At 50.8% G+C, this 24,905-nt stretch overlaps 1 protein-coding gene across 4 annotated transcripts; it reads left to right on the top strand.

Annotated features, from left to right (window-relative positions):
* Positions 1-1,659: 1,659 nt before the first annotated feature.
* Positions 1,660-23,088, top strand: F11R (F11 receptor). 4 transcript variants are annotated; one of them, XM_044266697.1, is made up of 11 exons: positions 1,660-1,808; positions 17,327-17,371; positions 18,631-18,699; positions 18,863-18,970; positions 19,153-19,299; positions 19,576-19,778; positions 20,191-20,293; positions 20,441-20,548; positions 20,766-20,778; positions 21,085-21,133; positions 21,245-23,088. In XM_044266697.1, the coding sequence occupies exons 1-11, from the start codon at positions 1,748-1,750 to the stop codon at positions 21,278-21,280; spliced, it is 942 nt and encodes a 313-aa protein (XP_044122632.1). In that variant the 5' UTR covers positions 1,660-1,747; the 3' UTR covers positions 21,281-23,088. The 4 variants fall into 4 exon arrangements, with proteins under 4 accessions (XP_044122632.1, XP_044122634.1, XP_044122635.1 ...); XM_044266698.1 differs by lacking the exon at positions 1,660-1,808 and adding an exon at positions 13,548-13,596; XM_044266699.1 differs by lacking the exon at positions 17,327-17,371.
* Positions 23,089-24,905: the final 1,817 nt, after the last annotated feature.

Raw genomic sequence — 24,905 nt, 5'->3', positions numbered from 1 at the left:
AAGTTTGAAAAATATTACCATTTTGCATAAAGGTGTGGGCTTCTTACTTGCAATGCAATAATGTTCAGGAATTTGTCCAAGAGGCAAGATCTGTTAAAATTAAATCATTGTAGGGGCGCCTGGGTGGCTCAGTGGGTTAAAGCCTCTGCCTTTGGCTCAGGTCATCGGCCCAGGGTCCTGGGATTGAGCCCTGCATTGGACTCTCTGCTAAGCGGGAAGCCTGCCTCCCCCTCTCTGCCTGCTTCTCTGCCTGCTTGCGATCTCTCTCTGTCAAATAAAGAAATAAAATATTTTAAAAAATTAAATCATTGTAAAATAAAAGCTAGAAATAGTAAAGATGTTGAGCACGAGTTTCAACTAAAAGAGACACAATATAAGAGGAAGCTCGAGTACTAACAAAGTCTCTGGCAAGAGGGGGTGTAGCACCCAACCCTTAGTCACAGAGAGAACAACAGTTTTAAAATGCAGGGCTCTGCTGATGGATGAAACGTGTAAGGGACAACTGCCGTCACTCACAGCGATGTTTACAGAGCATCTGTCTGTAGGTCCATTTGTACTACCTGGGTGTGTCTGGTGTATATACTGGGTGTTGAAAGTTCTTGAGAGAATATAATCCTGCTTTACCCACTTTTGGGCTGAAGTCTCCCTTCCCCTTCTCCTTCCCTTCCCTTCTTCTGTGTAGTCCCCTCCAAGCTTAATGCTGTGAATGGGGTCCGGGGTTGGAGAATCCTGTCAAGGTATCATTCCACTTACGTCCCAGTCCTCTCCCCATCCCACCCCTTTTAAAAGATTTTACTTGTTTATTTATTTTTAAATTAAAAAAATATTTTTATTAACATATAATGTATTATTTGCCCCAGGGGTACAGGTCTGTGAATCATCAGGCTTACACATTTCACAGCCCTCACCATAGCACATACCGGTCCCAGGGTCCATCACCCTATCCCTACCCCTCCACCTCCCCCCCCCAAATTCCTCCTATCAGAGAGATCATATAATAATTGTCTTTCTCTGGTTGACTTAGATTTTACTTATTTATTGGACAGAGGAGACACAGCGAGAGAGGGAACTCAAGCAGGGGGGAGTGGGAGAGGGAGAAGCAGGCTTCCCGCTGAGCAGGGAGCCCCACGCGGGGCTGGATCCCAGGACCCGGGATCAGGACCCAAGCCGAAGGCAGACGCTTAACGACTGAGCCACCCAGGCGCCGCCCTCTCCCCCGACCCCTGCCTATGAATGTGTGTTTTTCACCGGCCAACGGTTCCGTACTGCCCGCGGCAGTTTACACCCAAACACAAACCCAGGAAAACACGGCGAGGAGGTCCACGGCTTCCCCTCCCTCCGCCTTCGAGGTATCCCCTCCGCCCCCCGCTCGGCCTCTGACCCAGCCAGTCGGAAAGTCCCTGCTTCGGGATCGCCGCCCAATCAGGGTGTCCTCACCTGCGGAAGGTGAGCCCCGGCCTCTGACGCGACAGTCCCCTGGGCCAATCAGAGGCGGCTGGGACTTGGCCGGGCGCCCGGCGCTCCGAGTGCGAGAGGTCGCACCTGGCGGCGGTGAGTCACTCAACGGAGTGGCGGCTCGCTGCACCAATCGGAGCGCGCGGGGCCGGGGCGCCGGCCAGTCGTCGCGGGGGGCGGGGCCGGGCGGGGCCCAACCTGGCGGCCGCAGTTCAGCCCCGAGCGGCGGTGGCTGAAGCTGTGTCTCTGCGCGGGGCTCCTGCGGCCGCGTCGTGTCGGGACCCTGATCGTGATGGGGACAGAGGCGAGAGCCGGGAGGAAGCAGCTGCTTCTCTTCACATCGGTCATCCTGGGTAAGTTCCCGGAGTTTCGGGAGGAATCGGTGGGTCGGGGCAGAGGCTGGAGGGAGGCGCTCCCCACGCCTCTCGCCCGCGGGAGGGGAGGAGTTGAGAAACCTGCTAGCCTCACCCTCCTGGTCCCCCTTTCCTTCCCTACCCTCCCCTGCCTCCCCACCCCCTCACTCTGGCGCTGGCTGGCTCCCCTCCCCCACACCCGTCCCCTTAGACCCCCCGGGAGGGGGCCGCGGCCTCCGCACGAAGCCAGAAACTACGGAGGGGGTAGCCCCACCTTCCCCAGTCTCACTCCCTGGGGGAGCCCTGCGCACATCCACCCAGGCGTGCCCCTCCACTCGCGCCTGGGAAGGGCCACCCTGCCCCCCAGCAGGCGCCCGACCGACAGCGCACAGCCCGAGAGAAGCCTGAGCCCGGCACCGCTGACTGTCCTCAGGGAAGGTCTAATGGAGGTCGGGTGCGGTGGGCATCTCTTAGCCTGGCTGTTGCTGAGGGGCTCTCTTTAGCTCCCCTGGATCTTTGGGGTGGCGGTGGTTGCTCTGGGAAAAGTGTCTGGGTGCAAACTCCGAAGAGGAAATAAATTTGAAATAGCGCCTTTCTCGGAGCAGGGACTTCAGGTTCCTTCCTGGGGGAGCTACCTCGAGAGTCCTTCCTAAGTGTTGTTGACGGAGTGACTATTCCCAGGGGGAGGACCTGCCTGTGGGTTGGCTGGGTCCTTCTCAGAGCCAGGGCTCTGCCCTCCCCCAGCCGCTCCTGGGAGTTTTTGTTTCCTTTGTAAACTCCCTTTCCTGTGGAACAATGAGGCTCACTTGCGGGGGCACGCGGCTGTCTATAGATAGGTTTGGGCGGGACCGAGTGTGTGCTTAGGGTCACCTCGTGAGGCAGCCTGGGTCCCCAGCTGGATCTGTCAGATTCTTGAGTGCCCGTGCTTCCGTGGATTCTTGTGTATGTGATCTGTAGGAATCTTTGTTTTTCCCTCGAGGTCCGTGCTTTAGGAAAGGTAAAAGAAATGAACAGTCACTATCAGCATCGGTGGTTATAGGGCAGTTCATTTTGTTCAGTTTTGAAGGGTGGAAATGGATTCCCTGCTCTTAGACAGCTCCTTTGTGTCTTTTCACAAAAACAGAAGCTCTTGGGGGTAAACTGGACCAGAAGCAAGTCTGATCCTCTCCCTATTGTACAGATACGGAAATAGGTCCAAAGAGGGGAAATGGCTTTTCCAGATTGACGAAAGGACCTGGGAATGGAACCAATTTTTCCTGAGCCCCTTATCCTTTTTCCACTGCTGGATCCAGCATCTCAAGCACCTTGTGGCACAGGAACCATGATCTCAAACATCAGCTTGGGATAACGCCCCTTGGTCCGCTCTCCTACCTTCTCTCCCTTGTCCCTTTCATTCTCAGCCTCCACTTTCCTCTTTGATTGAGTTGCCGCTCTTTTCCTGTTCTTCGCCTTTCTTACTTCTGCCTGTATTTTCGAACTGCTCAGGACACCCATGGTTCTTCTTTGGTTCTGGGTGGTCCTCCTGGTGATACTCAACCTCCCATCCCCCGCCTTCCCGCCCCCCCTCCCCCCGGCCTGAAGTTTCCCATCATTGGCTCTGTCCGACCCAGTGTGTTGGGCTCACAAGCTTCCCGAAGCCAGCATCCTTCTTCCTTTTCCTCTTTCTTTTTTCTCTCTTTTTCGGCATTGTGACTTACCCCAATAAGCACATACTGGCACAAAAAGAGTTGTGATAGCCCCCATCCTGACCTTGGGAGTGTCCTCTAGTCTGTTCAGGGATTCAAATGGAGCCTGAGGCATGTTGCATTAGCTTGACAGGACTGTGGGTCCTGGGAAGTGACCATGTCACATTTCAATCTGGCTGGACCCCGGGGCGAGTGATTTGATTAGTACAGTGAGGATGGAAATAGGAATCAGGTGACCTCACGGGGTTCTAGTTTGGCTTTCTGCCTTATTTGTGATCTTAGGCTAGTGCCCAGTCTTTCTATCTGTGGAGCAGGAGTAATGATACTTGTCCTTTGGGTCGACCAGGATAATAGCTACATTACATGTACAGGAAGGGATGACTATTACTGGGCAGCTGTTAACCCCTTTGGATTTTGTGAGGAGGAAATAATACTGCCCCAGGAGAGTTGGTCAAAGGAAGCAAGGTTTCCCCCTGCTAGATCCCAAATGGCAAAGGTTAAAAAGGTAAGGGTTCTTTCCTGGGTGTCTGGTCTGTCCTCTGGACCTGGGATGTCTGGAGCATATGTGGGTACCCTTGTGTTCCTTCTCCCACTATGGCTATTGCTCATCATGGGCTCTGCCATCAGGGAGGAAGAAAGGACAGGATATGATCACGTCAAGCAAAGGCCCAACCCCAGCCTGGGAAGCCTTGTGGAGAGGAAAGCCTGAGCTGCTCCAGGAATTGGAGCCCGCATACCGGGGGAATGGGGTCTGGGAAAGCACAGCCAGTGACCAGAAGCATCGTCTCCCACTCCCTGGGGAGCCTGCACTTGGAAAAGTTTCCAGCAATCTCCCCGGCACAGGGTCATGTGTGAATAGCATGACTTCTCATGTAACCAACGGGAAGAAGGAGAACCTGGGTTGGAACCCTTGTTCTCTCCCCCAATCCCACTTGAGTGGGGGACCCCACCTGACATTCCAGAAGGCAGGAGCTGCTGCCCCGTGTCTGAGGCAGTCTGAGTGCTGGTCTCCTCCGCTGATGCTTCTGACTCAGGCCCTTTCACCTTTGCTGTTCAGCTTTGACTCCAACTACAACTGGTGAGTCACTTCTCCTCTTCCCTCCCTCTGCTAGCCAGCTGAATTTACCCCCCCAGAGACGGAGACGGTCCCTCGAAACCTGAAACCTAGTGGCTGACCGAGCTCAGCCGGAACTAGGAACTGGGAAATGTGCAAATGCGCGGTGGTGGGATTCCAGGGCCTCCCTCTGTCTGTACCTCCCGGCCCCAGGATGCTTTCACTTCTCGGTGTTTCTCGCTAGTGTCTTTGTCACCTGGGCATGTCTGGGGTCTCCAGGCCAGTTTTGGTTTGGGGTAGAACACCTGTAAATAAAAGAATAAAAAAGTTTTATTTACTTAGAACAGGTTGATACATTGATACACACTACAGACATTGTGTTACCTCAGGCACCTTGTTTGTTTCACTTTGGATGTCCTGGAGGTCTTTCCCGGTTGGCATTAGGGGTGTTGTGGTCTTGGTCTTTAAGATCCCACCGCTGCCCACTGTGCCCCTCCAAGTCACCCACTCAAGGGCCACCTGTTCCGTGGACATCAAAAGGGCTGACACCTTTGCTCAATATTGAAGATTTTATTTATTTATTTATTTTCCCCCCCTAAATTTGAGATTTCCCTAATGTAAACAGGGCTAATTTTTTTTTAAAGATTTTATTTATTTATTTGACAGACAGAGATCACAAGTAGGCAGAGAGGCAGACAGAGAGAGAGGGGGAAGCAGGCGCTCCACTGAGCAGAGAACCCTATGTGGGGCTCGATCCCAGGACCCTGAGATCATGGCCCGAGCCGAAAGCAGAGGCTTTAACCCACTGAGCCACCCAGGCGCCCCAATATTGAAGATTTTAGATTGAAAAGCTACACCCATTTTGCACGGTTGAGTAGGATATAATGGAGCATAGTTTTCACATCTGTTAGTATTGAGAGACTGGGGGGGGGGCTCTAAACTCATTTGTTTCCTTTTCAGAGGTTCAGGAAAGATCTGGATGACCACTTGTCAGATGTAATTGTGAAAGAGGGTACAGCACTGTGGGGGGGGGTGGATGGTGGGAAGCCACGTGAGTGGATGCACACTGGGCTTGTCCAGGCACTGAAAACCCAGAATTCATCTGTCTGGGACTCCCTGATAAGCAGGGTTTCTGTCTAAAGTCCGGCTGTGGCATTAGTTTCGCAACGTTGGGGCTAGGGCAGGAGGAAGCAGCTGGCTGACAAGGAAGCTTGCCGCCAGGCCCCTGGAGAGCGCCCTGTGCGGGTGGGGCACAACCTTCCCTAGTACTGGGGAGATGGGTGGGGAAGGGGAGGAGCGGAGCAGGTAGAACTAGAAATGGAAATTCTGCAGAGAGAGGGCAGGAGGGAGCCACGAAGTGAAAGCTTTCCTGTCCCACACTGCTGATCCGATCTTCTGCCATCCTGAGGGCCCTTCCACCCCTGACGTCACTCCAAGTGCAGCCAAGAAGGGCGGTTTAGGCTCAGCCCACCTGTTGCTGGGCTCGCAGAGCCTTCCTCTTGCCCACGCATTCCGTATCTGTTCTACCCTAACCTTCAGGAGCAAGTTCCCTGTTTACAGAGTGACCCGTGGGAAGGAAAGGGGAAACAGGGGGCAGAAGCCCTAGGTCCAGGTTCTTATTTATTTATTTATTTATTTTAGGATTTATTTATTTATTTGACAGAGATCACAAGTAGGCAGAGAGGCAGGGGGGGGCAGGGGAGCAGGCTCCCTGCTGAGCAGAGAGCCCGATGCGGGGCTCAATCCCAGGACCCCGGGACCATGACCTTAGTTAGCTGAAGGCAGAGGCTTTAACCCACTGAGCCACCCGGGCGCCCCGACTGGTTCCAGGTTCTGATGGGACTGCTTTGCCAAATGTATTTGTTAGTCTAGGGAACATGGGTGTCTGCAGGGTTTTGAGCACTGTGCTAGAGAGTAGGAATAAAGCAATGAATAACATCTGCTATCAAGAAGTCCTGAGGGGGGTGCCTGGGTGGCTCAGTGGGTTAAAGCCTCTGCCTTCGGCTCAGGTCATGATCCCAGGGTCCTGGGATGGAGCCCCACATCGGGCTCTCTGCTCAGCAGGGAGCCTGCTTCCTCCTCTCTCTCTCTCTGCCTATCTCTCTGCCTACTTGTGATCTCTCTCTGTCAAATAAATAAATAAAATCTTTAAAAAAAAAAAAAAAAGAAGTCCTGAGGGAAGCTGGGGGTCCTGGGAACCCACGTTAGGTAAACGGAGTATCCTTTCAGAGCCACACGCCCTGGCTCTTCCTCATTCCGCCGCCAACTTCCTTACGGCGGGAGGGTCCTGTGAAGCTCGGATGCGTAGGGGGGAAGTTTGGGTGAATTCATAGAGAAAGCCAGAGGCCGGCTGGCTGGTTTCCCTCCTTTTCCTTCCCTTTAAAAAAAACAGACAAAAAACCCCCACGGAATTCAAACAAACTCATGGCACAAAAGCAGCTTAAGGAACATTCTAATAATTAACAGGATGTATAGAGGAAATAAGGTTTCTTGATAAAGCAGCAGAAGGGAGGAGCTTCCCTGTGGTGGGTTTGATCGCCTGTACAGGGGTGGTTGGTGGTGGCTTCTGTTGAGTGCGGACACCTTCGCCCTCTATGACCATCTTCTCATCGCAGCGTGCTTCAGTGGGGGCGCGGAATGCTTCTCGGGGCAAAGCACAGTGCTCGGGGCTGGAGAAACACAGAGAGCTTGGATTCTCTTCCCAAGGAACTACGACATGCGCTGACTAAGCCAAAAACAGCAAAATGTGCCAGGCACAGTCATCAAAGTACAGAGTGTTTTGGGGGCATACAAGTAAAGAGATACATTTTTATTAAGAAATAATATGGGCGGCGGCTCAGGTCATGATCTCAGGGTCCTAGGATCGAGTCCCGCATCGGGCTCTCTGCTCAGCAGGGAGCCTGCTTCCCTCTCTCTCTCTGCCTGCCTCTCTGTCTACTTGTGATTTCTCTCTGTCAAATAAATAAATAAAATCTTTAAAAAAAAAAAAAAGAAAAAAAAAGAAATAATATGGGCGACTGGGTGGCTCAGTGGGTTAAGCCTCTGCCTTTGGCTCAGGTCATGATCTCAGGGTCCTGGGATCGAGTCCCGCATCGGGCTCTCTGCTCAGCAGGGAGCCTGCGTCTCTCTCTCTCTCTCTCTCTCTCTCTCTGCCTACTTGTGATCTCTCTGTCAAATAAATAAATAAAGTCTTAAAAAAAAAAAGAAATAATACGTGTTCAGTGCAGAAAAATGGGAAAATGGGAATATAGAGAAACTAAAAATTACATGTGATCCTATTATCAAGAGATAAACAGTACTGGTGTTTAATTGTAGTCTTCTCTATGAATTATATGGTATATATGTATATATACCTTACATAATATGTATATGTATTTTTAAGCAAATTGGGCTTTAAACAAATTCCATTCTGTAGTATTCTACTGCATGGCTATGTCAGAACTAACTGTTCACCTTTATGTTGGACTTTTAGGTTTTCTTCTTTCATTGCGCTAAATAATATGAATACTGAATAATAAAGAATAATGTGAAATTGTCCCTGGACATACATCTTTTTTTTAAACAGCTGCTGGTTTTTATTTTTAAGATTTTTATTTATTTATTTGACAGACGGAGATCACAAGTAGGCAGAGAGGCAGGCAGAGAGAGAGGGGAGGAAGCAGGCTCCCGGCTGAGCAGAGAGCCCGATGCAGGGCTCGATCCCAGACCTGACCCGAAGGCAGAGGCTTTAACCCACTAAGCCACCCAGGTGCCACCCTGTACATACACCTTTAAGCTTATTTTCTTAGACTACATTCCTGGAATTTGGGGAGAGATTAATGTTGACTGGGGAAAGTCATCATGGATCAAGGGGCATTTGAACAGGGTCTTGGAGGTTGGGTGGGCTTTCCTTGGTCTGATGGGGATGATCTGTAGCGTCATAGTTTTGGAGCCTCAGAATTAGACAGACTTGGGTTAAGATTCCCTTTCCACCATGGGGCACCTGGCTGGCTCAGTTGGTAGAGTGTAAGACTCTATCCCCAGGTGATGAGTTTGAGCCCCACACTGAAAAAGGATTCCCTTCTTACTTTGCTGTCTGTAGCTGTGTGATTTTGGACAACTGTTCTAAGCTCAGTGTTCTCATCTGAAACGAGATGATAACAGTAGTACTTGTCTCACAGCGTTTTGTGATTAGAATCTAAAGAGACAGGGACACCTGGGTGGCTCAGGCGGCTGCCTTCGCTCAGGTCATGATCCCAGCATCCTGCGATCGAGTCCCACATCCGGCTCCTTGCTCCGCAGGAAGCCTGCTTCTCCCTCTGCCTCTGCCTGCCACTCTGGCTGCCTGTGCTTGCTCCTCTCTTGCTCCTCTCTCTCTCAATCTCTGACAAACAAATAAATACATAAATAAAACCTTAAAAAAAAAAAAAAGAATCTAAGGAGACAGTGCGGGCCCCTGGGTGGCTTGGTTGAGTGTCTGCCTTTAGCTTGGGCTTGATCTCGGAGTCCTGGGATTGAGCCCTACATTGGGCTCCCCTTTCAGGGAGTCTGCTTCTCCCTTTCCTTGTTCCTCCCCACCATTCATGCTCGCTCTCTCTCTCTTAAATAAATAAATAAAATCTTAAAAAAAATGCATAGGGTACCAACCTTAATGGGAGGGCTCACTGTGCTATTTCTGCCATGAACCTCCATTGGTCGAGGCAGTCCCAAGGCCTTGCCAGGATTCAAGAGGAGGGAACCGAGGCTCAAGTCACAGTGTAGGAAAAGCATGTGGGATGAAATAAACATGAAGATCCATATGTCTGTTTTGGAAAATACAATTTGTCACAGTTTTATTATTCAGATACATAGTGATTTTCAAGAACTGTGTACTCAGTCTTACGGATTTCTACACAACCAGCTCTCTTGTGAATTGTATGAAAGCATACGGGATTGATTTCTTCTGAATTGTATGAAAGCATACGGGATTGATTTAAGTATTCATGGCTCCATCACCACCTCGGCTCCCTTTCTCTTGCGCTTCCACTTTCACCCCCTTGTGCCACTGCCTACCTCCTGTTGGCAGCTACAGTCCTCTCCAGGTCACCTGTGCTGTCCTTTCCTCCTGCCCTTTTTCTCTCCTTGAGATTTATCAGACTTGCCTATACTCTCCAGGATCTCTCTGTCAAATAAATAAATAAATACAATCATTTAAAAAAAAAAATAAATGTAGGGGTGCCTGGGTGGCTCAGACATTGGGTGTCTGCCTTCAGCTCAGGTCATGATCCTGGGGTCCTGGGATTGAGCCCCTCATTGGGCTCCCTGCTTGGTGGAGAGCCTGATTCTCCCTCTCCCACTTCCCCTGCTTGTGTTCCCTCTCTTGCTGTGTCTCTCTCTGTCAAATAAATAAAAATCTAAAAAAAAAATAGTAATAACAAAATAAATAGATAAATGTAGATCCCACATATACATGAGATCATATGGTATTTGTCCTTCTCTGTCTGATTTATTTCCTTTAGCATAATGGCCTCAAAGTCGATCCATGTTAACCCAAATGGCAAGGTTTCATTCTTTTTTGTGGCTGAGTAATAAAACATTGTATACATGGACCACATATTCTTTATCCATTCATTCATGAATGGACACCTAGGTGGTTTCCATATCTTAGCTATTGTAAATAATACTGCAGCCAACATAGAGGTGCGTGTATCTTTTCAAAGGAGTGGTTTTATTTTCTTTGGAGACACCCAGTAGTGGAATTGCTGGATCGTAGGGTAGTTCTACTTTTACTTTCTTGAGGCGCCCCCGTACTGTATTCCCTGTTGGCTGCACCAGTTTGCATCCCTGCCAGCAGGGCACGAGTGTTTCCTCTCCTCTGCATCTTTACCAATTCTTGTTATGTCTTGTCTTTTGAAAATAACGTGAAATGACATTTCATCGTGGTTTTGATTTGCCTTCCCTGATGATGCGCGATGTTGAGCATCTTTTCATTACCTGCTGGCTGTAGGTCTTTGGAAAAACATCAATTCAGATCTGTGCCCATTTTTTAATGGGATTCTGTGGCGTTTTTTGCTATTGAGTTGTGAGTTCTTTATATGTTCTCAATTTTTTGAATAGTAATCCTTTATTAGATAGGCGACTTTCAAAATTTTTCTCCCATTTAGTAGGTTGCCTTTTCATTTGATGATGGTTTCCTTTGCTCTGCAGAATATTGATTCTTTCACTGTGTGGAAATGTCATCATAAACCTAGGTCAAGTTTGTCTTTGTCGCCACTGGGGATTCAGCCAGAATGTCCACTGCTGAAATTCATTGTAGACCTGTGTATTCATGCACCTGGTCCGCCATCAGAAAAGATCACAGACTGGGGCTTAAACAACAGTTATTTATTTTCTTTTTAATTTTAAAGATTTTTTTAATTAAAAATATTTTGAAGATTTATTGATTTGAGAAGGGGAGAGCATGAGGCGGGAGAGGGGCAGAAGAAGAGGGAGAAGCAGACTCCGGGCTGAGCTCAGAGCTGGATGCAGGATTCAGTCCCAGGACTCTGGGATCAGGACCTGAGCTTAGTCAGATGCCTAATGGACTGAGCCACCTAGGTGCCCCAACAGTGATTTGTTTTCTCACAGTTCTGCAGTCTGGAAGTTCAAGACTACAGGGCTGACGGCCTCAGTTCCTCTGAAACCACACTCTTCGCTGGTGGTCTTCTCTGCGGGAGGCACCCTTGCTCTCTCTCTGTATAAAAGACACTGGTTAGATTGGATTAGGACATGTCCCAAGGGCCTTATTTTAACTTAATCATTTTGTGAAAGGCCACATCTCCAAATACAGCCCTGTTTTGAGGTACGGAGGTTTGGGGGATCACAATTCAGTCCCTAACAAGCATAAACCATTGTGAAGACTCCCTCTGCAGAAGGGACAGTGCTCTGATGAGCATCTCCTCCGGGGCGCCTGGGAGGCTCAGTGGGTTAAGCTGCTGCCTTCGGCTCAGGTCATGATCTCAGGGTCCTGGGATCGAGTCCCGCATCGGGCTTTCTGCTCAGCAGGGAGCCTGCTTCCTCCTCTCTCTCTGCCTGCCTCTCTGCCTACTGTGGTCTCTCTCTGTCAAATAAATAAATAAAATCTTTTAAAAAAAAAAAAAAAAGAAGAAGGGGCAGTGCTCTGATGAGCATCTCCTCCGGGGCGCCTGGGAGGCTCAGTCAGTGGAGCGTCTGCCTTCAGTTCGGGTCATGATCCCAGATTCCTGGGATCGAGCCCCACATGGGGCTCTGTGCTCAGTTGGGACCTGCTCCCTCTGCCTTCTATACCCCCATGTGTCCTCTCTCTCTCTCTCAAATAAGTAAATAAAATCTTAGAAAACCCCCGGATCTCCTCCTCTACTGACCTGGGCTTCTTTGGAGCCTCTTGGTTGTACCTGTCGTGAAGAGGGTGGAGGTGTTTTACATGGACTCATATCTTTCCCCCACTTTCTTCTGCTGTCTTATTTTTTAATCATTTTTAAAAAGATTTGTTTATTTGAGAGAGGGGAGCAGGAGCAGGTGTGAGTGGGGGGAGGGGCAGGGGGAGAGCATCCCCGCCGAGGGCGGAGCCTGCCTCCGGCTGTGAAGTCAGGACCTGAGTCCTGACCTGAGGTTAGGAGTTGGATGCTTTTTTTTTTTTTAAGCTTTTGTATATTTATTCAAAAGAGAGAGTGAGAGAGTATGAGCAGGGGTAGGGGGTCAGAGGGAGAGGGGGAGGGAGACTCAGACTCTGGGCTCAGCAGGGAGCCCCATGCAGGGCTGTATCCCAGGATCCTGAGATCATGACCTGATAGGAAGGCAACCCCCTTCCCCTACTGAGCTCCTCAGGTGCCCCTCTGCTTGCATCAACAACCTCCTGGCACTTCCACTTCTGTCTTGCACACTTCCATGGGTGCAGAAAAGCAGCCTCTACCTTTGTGCATGGGGGCACCTATAGACCTGCTGCCACCCGGGGCAGAAATCAGGCCTTGTTGCAAAATGGCTGTTGGGAATTGTGCATGTGCAGAGAAGTTTGGAGACTGTTTCAAAGCTACGAAATTTTAAAAACACTTGGGGCGCCTGGGTGGCTCAGTGGGTTAAGCCTCTGCCTTCGGCTCAGGTCGTGATCTCAGGGTCCTGGGATCGAGCCCAGCATCCGGCTCTCTGCTTATTCCTCTCACTCTGCCTACTTGTGATCTCTGTTAAATAAATAAATAAAATCTTTAAAAAAACAAAACAAAACAACAACACTTAATTTGGGGGGGGTTCCTGGTGGGCTCAGTCAGTGGGAGTGTGTAACTCTTGATCCCGGGGTTGTGAATTTGAGCCCCACATTGTGTGTAGAGATCACTTAAAAATGAAAGAAATCTTAACAAAAAACCAGACCATTTAATTTTTAAGTTCTGAAGCTAAGTTTAAGAAAAAGATTAATGGAGGGGCACCTGGGTGGCTCAGTCTGGAGTCTGCCTTCGGCTCTCGTTGGGATCCTAGGGGTCCTGGAGTTAAGCTCCGAGTGGGCTCCCTGCTCAGCGGGGAGTTTGCTTCTCCCTCTCCCTCTGCGCCACTCCCCTCGCTCATGCTCTGTCTGTCTCTCAAATAAACAAAATCTTAAAAAGAAAAAAATAGAAAAGAAATAAATTAATGGAAAAACATCATTTCCCCCCCTGGAAAAGCATCATTTTCCCCCCTGAAAGTAGAACAGTTTATTAAACTTTAAAAAAAAATTGAACTGTGGGTCAAGTTTGTTTTTCATTTGGGCGTACCCTGTCTGCCAGCTCGAAAAATGGGCTTATCTTTGTAGATAAACTTTAACAAGTAGATGTGGTAGTGAATGGTCTGCTATGACCTAATTTGTTAAGACTCTGAGTTGTTCAATGTCAGCTCGTACCAGGCATTATGCTGAAGTGCTGAGTACCCAGAATAATAAATAACACACGGTGCCTGCTCCCTGGGGGTTTGCTGTCTGGTAGGGGAGCTGTCCCGGGGCACAGATGATGTCATTATAGTGGGAAGTGCTTTGCTCCCGTTTCGCCTGGGGTAGTTAAAGCCTCAGAACGAGGAATGAGGTCGGAAGCCTGGTCTGAAGTCAGCTCTGGTAGGATTGGGGGTGGGTGGGTCATTCCTTGGGAAATAATGTGGATGCGTAGCTGCTGACCAGATGAAGAAAGAGGGGAAAGGGTGCTCCGCAGAGCTGGAGCGGCAGGAGCAAAGCAGAGGTTGGGAAAGGGCCCTTTGCTGGGAGTTTGAAGGAGTCTCTGCCGCTGGAGGAGAAGCTGAAAGGGTAGAGACTTACCAGAGGGGCAGGTAGTGCTAGACCAGTTGCCTGGGTGGAGTCTGGATTTTCTCTTGAGAGGCAGTATGCGATCCTTGAAAACTTGAAGCAAGTGTTAGATGAGTGTTTTTAGGAAGGGTGTATGGGATCAAGCTGCCTCGGTTTGAATATGCACCACCACTTAGCTGCCCGGGGCCTCAGTTTCCCTGGGTTAGCAAATAGAGATGATAGGGGCTCCTGGGTGGCTCAGTGGGTTAATCGGCAGACTCTGGGTTTCAGCTCAGGTCATGATCTCAGGGTCTTAGGCTGGAGCTCTGCCTTGGGCTCCACATTCAGCAGGGAGTCTGCTGGAAGTTCTTTCTCTTTCTCTCTCTCTCAAATACACAAGTAGATCTTTAAAGAAAAATGGAGACGATAATAATAGTATCACCCAAGTCTCGAGGTTGTTGTAGGGATAAACGAACATCCGGGTAATACGCTGGTAGCAGTGCCTCGCACACAGTAGGCGCTCAGGAAACACCAGCTCTTCCTCAGGCAGCGGAGTGGAGGGCGGATTTGAACGGGTCAAGACTAAAGAAGACAAAAAGCAAGTTTACCTGAGAGACCAGTCGCAATCCTTCAGGTGCTGGTGGTACTAAACAGCGGTGGTCGGTGGTGGGAGCGGACGATGCAGTGCTTGCTGTGTGATTGACAAGAGTGAGGGAGAGACGGTGACTGCGGGAAGGCTTCCCGTTTGAGTGAGCAAGTACTAGATGGTGATGCCACCAGCCTGGAGAGGGGACCAGGAGGGGGGGTGGAGGCTGATGCGGGAGGGGCTGTGTGAAGTCCTGGGGGAGAGGGCCGGAGGAGGCTCAGCCCTGGACGGGTAGGCGCCTGCAGCTGTGCTGGGAGGTGGGCACCGGAGCTGCCCCCAGGTGGGTGCAGATGAATTTCGGGCTGTGTTTGAGATTTCCTAGAGAGAGTGTGGGAGGGAAAAGAGGCCTGAGATGCAGTGCTGGGAATCACTCATGTTAAGGGATTGACCGAAGAAGCAAGATTCAAAAAGGAGAGTGAGCAAACTCAGAGGCGGTGGGAAGACCAGAAGGGCGGCACACAGAAACTTAGGGGTCGAGTGACTTCTTTTTAAGATTTTATTTATCAGGGGTGCCTGGGTGGCTCAGGGAATTAAAGCCTCTGCCTTCAGCTCAGGTCATGATCCCAGGGTCCTGGAATCAAGCCCCGCATAGGGCTCTTTGCTCAGCAGGGAGCCTGCTTCCCTTCCTCTCTCTCTGCCTGCCTCTCGGCCTGCGTGTGATCTCTGTCAAATAAATAATAAATAAAATCTTTAAAAAAAAGATTTTATCTATTTATTTTGAGAGAGAGAGAGAGCAAGCGGAGGTGGGGAGAGAGAGAATCTCAGGCAGGCTTCGTGCTGAGCTGGGAGCCTGATTCAGGGCTCGATCTCACAGCCCTGAGATCATGACCCGAGCCAAAGGCAGAGGCTTAACCCACTGAGCCACCCAGGTGCCCTATTTATATGTCTTACTGAAGAAACTGTGAGGTCAGAAAAATAAGTGTGTACAGAGGATCTATGGGCAGATGAGGATAATAATAATAATAATAATAATAGAAGATAAAGTAGTTACTTGGTGCTTCCTGTTGTAGGCACTTTATTTGTATTAGCTTGTTTAACTCTTAACCACAGGCCTTTGATGTAGAAACTGTTATTATCCCCATTTTACAGATGGGTGAACTGAGGTTCAGGGTGACTAAGGTAGCCTGCCCGGGTCACTCAGCCTAGGAGGTCCCAGAGCTGGGATTTGAGTCAGGCAGCCTGGTTCCAGTGGCTTGTTCAGGAGGGACGAGCGGGGGCCGGGGTGGGGGGTTGGGGAGTGGTCCACGATGGTGAGGTGTCGAGGAGGGCGTGCGGTGAGGCCGGGCCGGGGCATGCAGCGACTCGCAAGCACAGAGCTTGCGTATTGGAGGTCAGGCCACAGGGGTCAGCTGCGATCCTGCCTCCGAGGGAGGTGGGGGGTTGGGGGCAGGTACTGACCCTGAGATGTCATTTACTGGACCAAGACATTTATTAGGGAGTGCTCTTGGGATCCACACCTAGGGAAGGGAAGGGAAGGGAAGGGAAGCAGGACTGGGCAGAGGGAGAAGTTCGGTTGTATTGAAGCCTCAGCCTGTTCCCCAGCAGAGCTTTGGGGTGGGAATAGCCTTTATGTGTTTTCCCAAGTTGGGGGGTTGGGGCATCGGGGCAGTAGAGCTGGGGCTCTCTGGAGCTGCCCTCCTGCTCTCATTCATTGCTGGGGCACTGCCCCTGCCCTGGTGCCAGGCATGCCCTGGGCCCGGCAGTATGCTGTCTGTCCCCAGAAGGGCTGGGGGCTGAGGGCTTCGTCTGGCAGAAGTCCCAGCAGCTGGAAAACTAGTCCTTCATTCCTGAAGGGAGGTCCTGCTCGAGCATCCTGCCGCACATCACAGGTAGCAAGCTGTAACATTTGAGGATCTTAAAAACAGAGTTCCCATCATCAAAGCAGAGGAAGCTGACTGGGGCGAAAATCAAAACATTTCATTATCAGCATTCCCAATAACAGCTGAGTAAGAATGTCAGTGTGCCCAGTTTTCAATTAAGTGAAGGCTGTGTGATTTAATTTCTTGTCTCTCATTATGTTTGGTTGTAAATTTGACATTAAAATGTAATGCCCAATATTGTACAGATACAATGTAATAATACTATTAGAGAGAATTCACAGGTGGAATGGACCTGACTTTTTTAAAAGAATAACATTTATTGTGTAGTCTGCCCCCATTAAGCCATGGCTTTTCTGAGAAACCGCATGGCTTATAAAAGTATGGTATAAAAAGGGGAAAGAGGGCATCGGGGTGGCTCAGGCAGTTAAGTGTCAGACTCTTGGTTTCGGCTCAGGTCATGATCTCCGGGTGGTGAGACAGAGCCCCGTGTCAGGCTCCCTGCTCAGCGTGGAGTCTGCTTGTCCCTTCCCGTCTGCTCCTTCCCCCAGCTCTCTCTCTTTCTCTGATAAATAAAAAATCTTTAAAAAATAAAAGTAAAAAGGGAGAAAAGAGAGTGTAGGGGGAAACTGTGTGCTCATCTGAGCTCTGGTCTTTTATAGTTACGAAAACATGGGCTAGCCCCTTAACTTTTTAGATCTATAATTTTCTCATATGTAAAATGGGAGAGAGAGAAACTTAATCTGGACTAATTCACGGTGTTGTGTCAAGTTGAGAAAAATGTATAAACGTATTTCTAAAATTTAATTTAATTTATTTAAAGATTTTATTTTATTTTATTTGTCAGAGAGAGAACACAATCAGAGGGAGCCGTAGGCAGAGGCAGAGGGAGAGGCTCTGTGCCGAGCAGGGAGGCTGACGCAGGACTCAGTCCCAGAACCCCAGGATCATGACCTGAGCTGAAGGCAGATGCTTAACCGACTGAGCTACTAGGCACCCCTGTAGAAAAGTACTCTTTATATATTAGTTCGAAAACAAAACCAAAAACCAAAAACCCTCAAGAACTTTAGAGAACATCTAGTTCAAACCTTTCGTGTTTCAGGTGAGAAAAAGGAGGCTCAGAAGTTGCAAGACCGAATTCAGTTGTGTGAGTAATCACATAGAGGCAGAATGTGCTCGCATTAATCTAAGGAAGACGGACTCTGAGAATTATAACGAACGCACACTTGGTGGTTGAGCGTGGAAAACCCGAATGGGATGTTTGTGCAGGTGCGGGTCTGCAGCCGAGTCTGGCTCTCCCAGAGTCCGTCTCTGGTGCTGCCTGTCTAGTGCTGGACCCCGTGCCCGGCCACTGGCCGGTGGTCGCACTTGGTTAGCCCTGCCCACCCCCCACCCCACCCCCGTCCTTCACCCCAGTACACACCACGTCTTCCTTTCCTTCTCCACTGGGCAGGAGGAGATTCTTGGGGGAGGATCTCACCCAGTCCTGGTCCGGGCTCCCTCTCAGGCCCGGCTGTGTGATCTTAGGCACGATTCTTTCCTTCTCATTGGCTTGGTTCCTCGTGTAAAACTGGATAATAACACTTGTCCTGCTGATCTGTCACGCTTCTTTCAAGGATCAAACGATGTAATGTATGTGAAAACACTTTAAAAAGCACAAAATGCCCTACAAATGTCAAGTGTTGTTATTATCCTCATTATTGCTCCTTCCCTCCCTCCCTCCCTCCATGACTCCCTGCCTCCTGTCTCCTTCCCCCCCCTTCCCCCCTCCCCGCCTTCCTGGTCTCCAGCTTTGCTGGCTTCCTGCCAGGAGTGTGGGACAAGTGGCTGCAATTAATTATTTGTTGAGAAGCTTTCTCTGAACCATGAAAGGTCCTTGCGGAAGCTGTTCTTGGATGAGTGGGAATCCAATTAGATTATCGGGAGTTGCTGGGGCGCCTGGGTGGCTCAGTTGGTGAAGCGTCTGCCTTTGGCTCAGGTCATGATCCCGGCACCTGGGATCGAGTCCCACGTTGGGGTCCCTGCTTAACGGGGAGCCTGCTTTTCCCTCTCCCCCTGCATCTACCCCTGCTTGTGCTCTGTCTCTCTCTCAAATAAATATGTAAAATCTTTAAAAAAAATTAAAAAGATTATTGGGAGTTGTAGAGGGAAACAGAAGGAGTAAAAGAAATTACATTCGAAAGAAATACTTCATTTCCATTGATAATGGAAGGATTGGCCTGCGGTTATGGCAGAAAGCATTTAAAGAAAATGTTTAGGATATTGGTGATGTGAGACCCAGGAGGAGCTTGGATCACAGAATCTCCTCACCTTGGAGAAGCCATGGGAGGTGCGCAGCCTCCGAAGCCCCGTCAGCGGGGATGCTCTTCTGTCCCCTCCTGATGGGGCTGCCCCTGTCCTCCTCAGGCTCCCTGGCGCTGAGCAGGGGTGCGGTGCACTCGTCGGAACCTAAAGTCTCTGTTGCTGAGAACAGCCGTGAGTGCCGGGCAGCTCGGGGTTGGGGGTCTGGGGCGGGCGGGAGCGGGTGCAGGTCCCCAGGGACTTGGAGAGCGTCCAGCACGGGCCACTGTTGCGGGCCATTTCCCCTTTCCCATGTGCTGCTGCTCCTTCCTCCTCTTCACCTCTGTCCTGTCTGCAGCCGCCAAGCTGCTCTGCTCCTACTCCGGCTTCTCCTCTCCCCGCGTGGAGTGGAAGTTTGCCCAGGGTGACATCACCAGCCTCGTCTGCTATAACAACAAGATCACAGGTGAGTTGTTCTCCTTCCTTTCTGATGGCCCCGGTTATGGAGGGATGATGGGCCTGGATTCCAGGGGAGAGCTGCGGCCTGGGGCTCGGGTCCCGCGGACTTCCCGTGGCCTCTCCTGCCACCATCGCCGGCTTCTCTCTGCTCTCCGACTCATTCAGCCTGTCCTTCCTCTCTCCTGGTAGCTTCCTATGAGGACCGAGTTACCTTCTCGCATAGTGGCATCACTTTCCATTCTGTGACCCGGAAAGACTCGGGCATGTACACGTGTATGGTCTCCGACGAAGGCGGCAACACCTACGGGGAGGTCACCGTCAGGCTCATTGTGCTTGGTATGAGCCACACCTTTTCTGTGTGGTCTTGGCAGTCGTTGCTTCCCTAAACCCTCACAGGCTCTGGTGAGCTTCGGAGCTCCCTGATGGTGAGAACGCTTCTGGCTGGGGGCATTCAGCGTCCCGGTGCCGGCAGAGAGGGGCTGAGCCCCTGGGTGGGGGAGGCTGAGGGCATGGTGTGGGTTGGAGGCTAAGAGCTGAGGGATGGGGTATCAGCAGTGTAGCCTCTAGGCAGTGCCCTCTGACCTGGGCTCAGCCCCTTCTATCCCCTTCCAGTGCCTCCATCCAAGCCTACTGTCAGCATCCCCTCCTCTGCCACCATTGGGAGTCGGGCAGTGCTGACCTGCTCGGAGAAAGACGGCTCTCCCCCTTCTGAGTTCTACTGGTACAAGGACGGGGTCATGATGCCCACAGAGCCCAAGAGCAACCGAGCCTTCAGCAACTCTTCCTATAGCCTGAATCACAAGACCGGGGAGCTGGTAGGGATGGGGTAGTGAGGGAGGGGCGGGGGCAGTTACAGAACCCTTGAAGGTGGGGAGGAGTAGCTACAGGTGGATTTGGCTTTGGGGTCAAGAGACAAAAGATGGGCACTTGGACACATAGTGGGATGAACGTTGTATAACGTGTAGAACAGTCGAGTCATTCATCATGTCGTACACCTGAAAGTAACGTGATGTAATTTGTCACCTCTAGTGCAGTTAAGAAGCAAAAACAGAGGTGCGCCTGGCTGACTCAGTCGCTGGAGGCTTGCGGGTCTTGATCTCGGGGTCGTGAGTTCAAGCTCCACATTGGGCGTAGAACTTAAAACACACATAGAAAAAAAACACACGAAAAAGCAGAAGTAGGTCCTTGGCTTCTTGGGCAGGAAGCCAGCTGTTTTCTTCCCTCCAGGTCTTCAACCCCGTGTCGGCCTCTGACACCGGCGAGTACATGTGTCAGGCACAGAACGGCTACGGGACCCCCATGTGGTCAGACGCTGTGCGCATGGAGGCCGGTGAGCGCGGGTGTGCGGAGCGGCAGCGTGAGCGCGGACCTGGGGTGGGGGTCGGGGTCGGGGTCTGCTTTCCCTCCTGGCTTCGGTGGTGGTGTCAGCCGTGGGAGTGAGCCGCCAGGGCCCTGACCTCTCGTTTGTGTCTCATAGCGGAGTTGAATGTGGGGGGCATCGTGGCGGCTGTCCTCGTGACGCTCATTCTCCTTGGATTCTTGATTTTGGGCATCTGGTTCGCCTATAGACGAGGCTACTTTGACAGTGAGTATCAGCCCTCAGACACTGTCCTTTCTGTCGTCCCCCTTTCAGGGCACGGTTCTTGGGTGCCTCCTGAGCCCAGAGCGGATAGTGAGCCCACACGTGCGGGGTTCTCTCCCGGGTGAGCGCCACGTACCGCCTGCGTGCTGTTTCCCCTCCCTTGCGTGTCCGGCTCGCTTCTGCCCTGCTCTTGCTCATGGTCCCGGTTCTTCTCTTTCAGGAACAAAGAAAGGGTGAGTGAGGTGCCGTCGTGGGGATCCCTGAGGTTGAGAACATGGACGCCTGTGGTTTGAAGCTGAGATGGGCCCAGGGGAAGGGGCTGGAGACGGAGGTGGGGGCAGCCCTGTTTGGGCGGACATCCGGGTCTCTACCTGTCCCTGTTCCCTGTGGTCTTGTGTTTGTCCTGTCTCCCTGCACCCACGCGTCCCTGCTGAGAACTCTGGGCTTCTGTGACGCTGAGTCCAGCCTCCCCCGCTGGCGAGCAGCGGCTGAGGGGAGCACTAGGGACTGAGCATCTCCATCCTCTGGCTTGTCTGCAGGACCTCGAGTAAGAAGGCGATTTACAGCCAGCCCAGTGCCCGCAGCGAAGTGAGTGTTCTACCCTGGGACGAGGAGGGGGCTTCTGGCCCGTGGCCCCTGCGTGGGAGATGAGTAGCTAAAGGCCAGGATACAGTTGATTTGATGTTTCTGTTTCCCCAGGGGGAGTTCAGGCAGACTTCGTCATTCCTGGTGTGACCCTGGTCCAGCTCACCTCCTGTCCTCTGTGCTTGCCTTACGCTGGTGCTACCAGACTCTGGCCCATGATATCTGTACTTTCACAGAATGCCTTACATGTCTTCTAGCCCCACAAGGGTCCCCACTTTTTTCTTAGTTAGGATGTGTTTTTTTGTTTTGTTTTGTTTTTAATAATGTTGGCTGTGCCCCCCTTCCTTCTGCCCCCTCCCGTCTGTTCCCACCACTGCTGAGTGGTCTGGGACTTGTTTAAAGCTTTCGTTCCCCATCCCTATGAGGGGTCAGGCAGGAGTCCTGATTGATACTCGTTGCCCTCCCTCCAAGCAGGCGGCAACAGTGGCAGGCACTCTCTACCCACCCACCCCAACCCCGTGTCCCGGCCTGGAGTAGTGACCTTGAGTTTATCCCGCGGCCCTTTCCTCCCGCTGAGGAGGTATCTGCGGTTCCAGGGTGGAGACTGGAGACCGAGCAGCGGACAGCTGACAGGTTGTTTGGGGACCGCACCCAGTCTCTCCTGCCTCTGCAGCCCCCTTTGTTCTGTCTTCCCACGGGAAGTGCCGCTGGGATCCTCTTGCACTGTCCTGGACACAAGCAGACCGGCACCAGCTGTGTCTTCGGGAAATAAACAGGACCTTTGGTTCTGTGTGGAGAGCACAGCGAGCTTTCAGGGGACACGGAGCAGAAGCGCTTTAAAACCACGGAGAGAAAAGGAAGCTGGAGCTGGAAGCTCAGACTGTCGCCGTTGGCTGCAGCAGCTGGGCGGACGCTGTTGGGATACGTCCGCAGGGCGGTGGGAATGTGTGCAGGAGCTCTTAGCGCTTTGCGGAGCGCGTGTGTGCCTGCGTGCGTGGTCTCAGTTGCTGAAATCCAGTGTGTGCCGGAGGGCTTCTTGGCTCTTCGGTGAGATTTTGTTGGTGTGTGTTTGGATGTTGCTGGAAATAAAACCTTGGTTTATCAAAGCTTCTTGCTGTGGGAAGTGGGGAAATGAGGTTCCTGGGCTCCATTGTACAAACAGGAAGCCGCCCGAAGCTCCATTTCCCTCAACCTGGCTGGGTCCCTGCTCCCTGTCCCACCCCTTCCTGGTTCCCGTCTCAAGGTGGAGCCTCTGAGCGTCCGACCGTCAGTCTAGAGCCCTCTTGTGGCAGCCGCAGAGCCTAATGCTGGAGGAGTGCCCCGGGGAAGCCGAGCCTGTGCTCCGGGCTTCTGCTGGGTCTCATCCTCGGGGTGGGAGGAGAATGTGCCCACCTCCCCGCTCTGCCAGCCAGATGCATTAACAGACTTCTCTGCGGCTGTGGGGAAACTCCAGAGCCCGAGGCAGGAGGATTCCTCAAACCTTTTGAAGAAGTCCTTCTTTAGTAGTAGTTTAAAGCAGCAATTACTACTTTATTTAAGCTGGATGGGGAGGGGCGGGGGACAGAAGACTGGATGGTTGGATGGGAGTGAGCAGCAGTAAGCGGGGTGGCCTGCCTGTCGTTGCTTCCTTCTGTCCATCTGGAGCCTTTTCTGCCCTTAGATTTCTGTTTCCCCATCTACCACGGTCCCCCAGTCTATTAACCAGCAAGAGGGCAAGTACGGGGTTTCCCAGGGCTGATACTGCTTCTTTCTGTAGAGGACGCTGAGCCCCCCTTGGCCATGTTTTATTCCCTTATCTGGAAATCCCTAACAGAATCGAGTGTTCTATCAAGAATCCAAAAGGAAAAACAAAACCAACCAGACCATCAGTTAAGGGTCATGCACCAATAAAAAGTAAATATTCCAGATGGAAATAAAATTTAATGAAACAATAAAAGTAGAGATTATGGAACGGTTCAGTAAGAATGAGATTTTTAAAGTATGTTTCAGCTTTGTGTCTTGCTTGGGAGATCGGGGCGGGAGGGGGTTTGCGGAGAGAAACCACCACAGGAAAGCAGAGGTAGGTGATTCATTGTTCCTTTAAGTCTGAGGGGAAGGGTTCCTCACTCCCTCAGTCGCTTGTGGTGAGCTGGAGTCATTTATTACCAGCCTTGGAATTTACCTCTGCAGCTCACCACGCCTCTATGAGTTGGAAAACACCTTGTCTTGTTTTCATTTTGAAATGTCAAAACTCATTTTTGTAATAAATGTTTATTTTTCACATTGAGTTTGTTTAAAATCCTGAGGGTCTGTGTTAAAAGAAGAGGGACTTCGGAGTGACTTGGATATTCAGAATCTTCCTGATAGCCTTATTAAGAGATTTGAGGAATCCTTCCACAGAGGGGGATAATGGGTCTTAAACCTAAGAGTTGGCCTGTGCCTGAATGGGGTTGATGCAAATGGACATTCTCTTAAATTGAAGTAGCACCTGGGGGAAGCAGTTCTATGGAGATAGGTGTTTTGAGAGACAAACCCAGTGTGACTGGGGAGAAAATGATTGTCAAGGATGTCTGCTTTTTTTTTTTTTTAAGATTTTGTTTATTTGACAACACAAGTGGGGGGAGTGGTAGGGAGTAAGTGGGGGAGGGAGAAGCAGGCTTCCCACTGAGCAAGGAGCCTGACCCAGGGCTCATCCCAGGACCCTGGGATTATTCCCTGAGGTGATGGCAGGCGCTTAACCGAGCCACCCAGGTGCCCCAGGATGTGTTCTGTCTTAACAGATTATACAGACGGGGACACCTGGCTGGCTCAGTTGGTGGGGCATACACCCCTTGATTTGGGGGTTGTAGGTTGTAGGTTTCAGCCCCATGTTTTATGTAAAGATTACTTAAAATCTTAAAAAGGGGTGGTTAAGTGACCAACTTTTGATCTCAACTCCGGTCTTGTTCTCAGGGTCCTGAGTTCAAGCCCTGCATTGGGCTGCCCACTGGGCGTGGAGCCTACTTAAAAAACAACCTTAGGGCGCCTGGGTGGCTCAGTGGGTTAAGCTGCTGCCTTCGGCTCGGGTCATGATCTCAGGGTCCTGGGATCGAGTCCCGCATCGGGCTCTCTGCTCAGCGGGGAGCCTGCTTCCTCCTCTCTCTCTCTGCCTGCCTCTCTGCCTACTTGTGATCTGTCTCTGTCAAATAAATAAATAAAATCTTTAAAAAAAAAAACAACCTTAGAACAGAATCTATAGAGGAAGGACAGGAGGGAAATAGGTTTGGTCCATTTCAGAATGAAGGGACAAGTATGTTTTATGGAGGTATGGGACAACTTAAGGGGAATAAGTGAAGAAAACTGCAACTTTAAGGAAAAAAAGCTCTAGTTCTGTAGATCCTTTGATTTATTACCCCTTTGGTATTAGCTGTAAAAATTTAATGAACTGGGAATTTTTCTTTCTTGAGGGGTAACTTGTGGAATGATTATTATCACCCATTCAATTATTTACTGGGTATTACATCTCTATTGCACAGATGGGGAAAAGAGGCACAAACGCTAAGTAACTTGCCCAAATTCACAACCCGTATGCGGCAAGTGAAAGGTCTGGGATTCAAGAGAGCTGGGAGGGAAGGTTCTGAATGGGAAAGAATTCGAAAAGAGGAGGAGGAGCTGGAAACAAGTTCACTTTCTTTTTAGAAGTGGATGTGTGGGTGTTAGGAGAGAGGACATTGAAAGTAATGATGTCCACCTGGGCTCCCTGCCCCCCGCCCCCAACTGTGACTGTCACTTTAGTCTGACGTCCCAAAAGCACCTA

This window comes from Neovison vison, chromosome 10, assembly GCF_020171115.1.
Source record: "Neovison vison isolate M4711 chromosome 10, ASM_NN_V1, whole genome shotgun sequence".
In the NCBI taxonomy this organism is placed as follows: Eukaryota; Metazoa; Chordata; class Mammalia; order Carnivora; family Mustelidae; genus Neogale; species Neogale vison.
This window is presented reverse-complemented; position numbering and strand designations above follow the sequence as displayed.

Coding starts and splice junctions, on each gene's coding strand:
- F11R (XM_044266697.1), top strand. CDS start 1,748: ATGGGGACAGAGGCGAGAGCCGGGAGGAAGCAGCTGCTTCTCTTCACA. Junction 18,971..19,152: donor CTATAACAACAAGATCACAG/GTGAGTTGTTCT, acceptor CTCTCCTGGTAG/CTTCCTATGAGGACCGAGTT. Junction 19,779..20,190: donor ATCACAAGACCGGGGAGCTG/GTAGGGATGGGG, acceptor TCTTCCCTCCAG/GTCTTCAACCCCGTGTCGGC.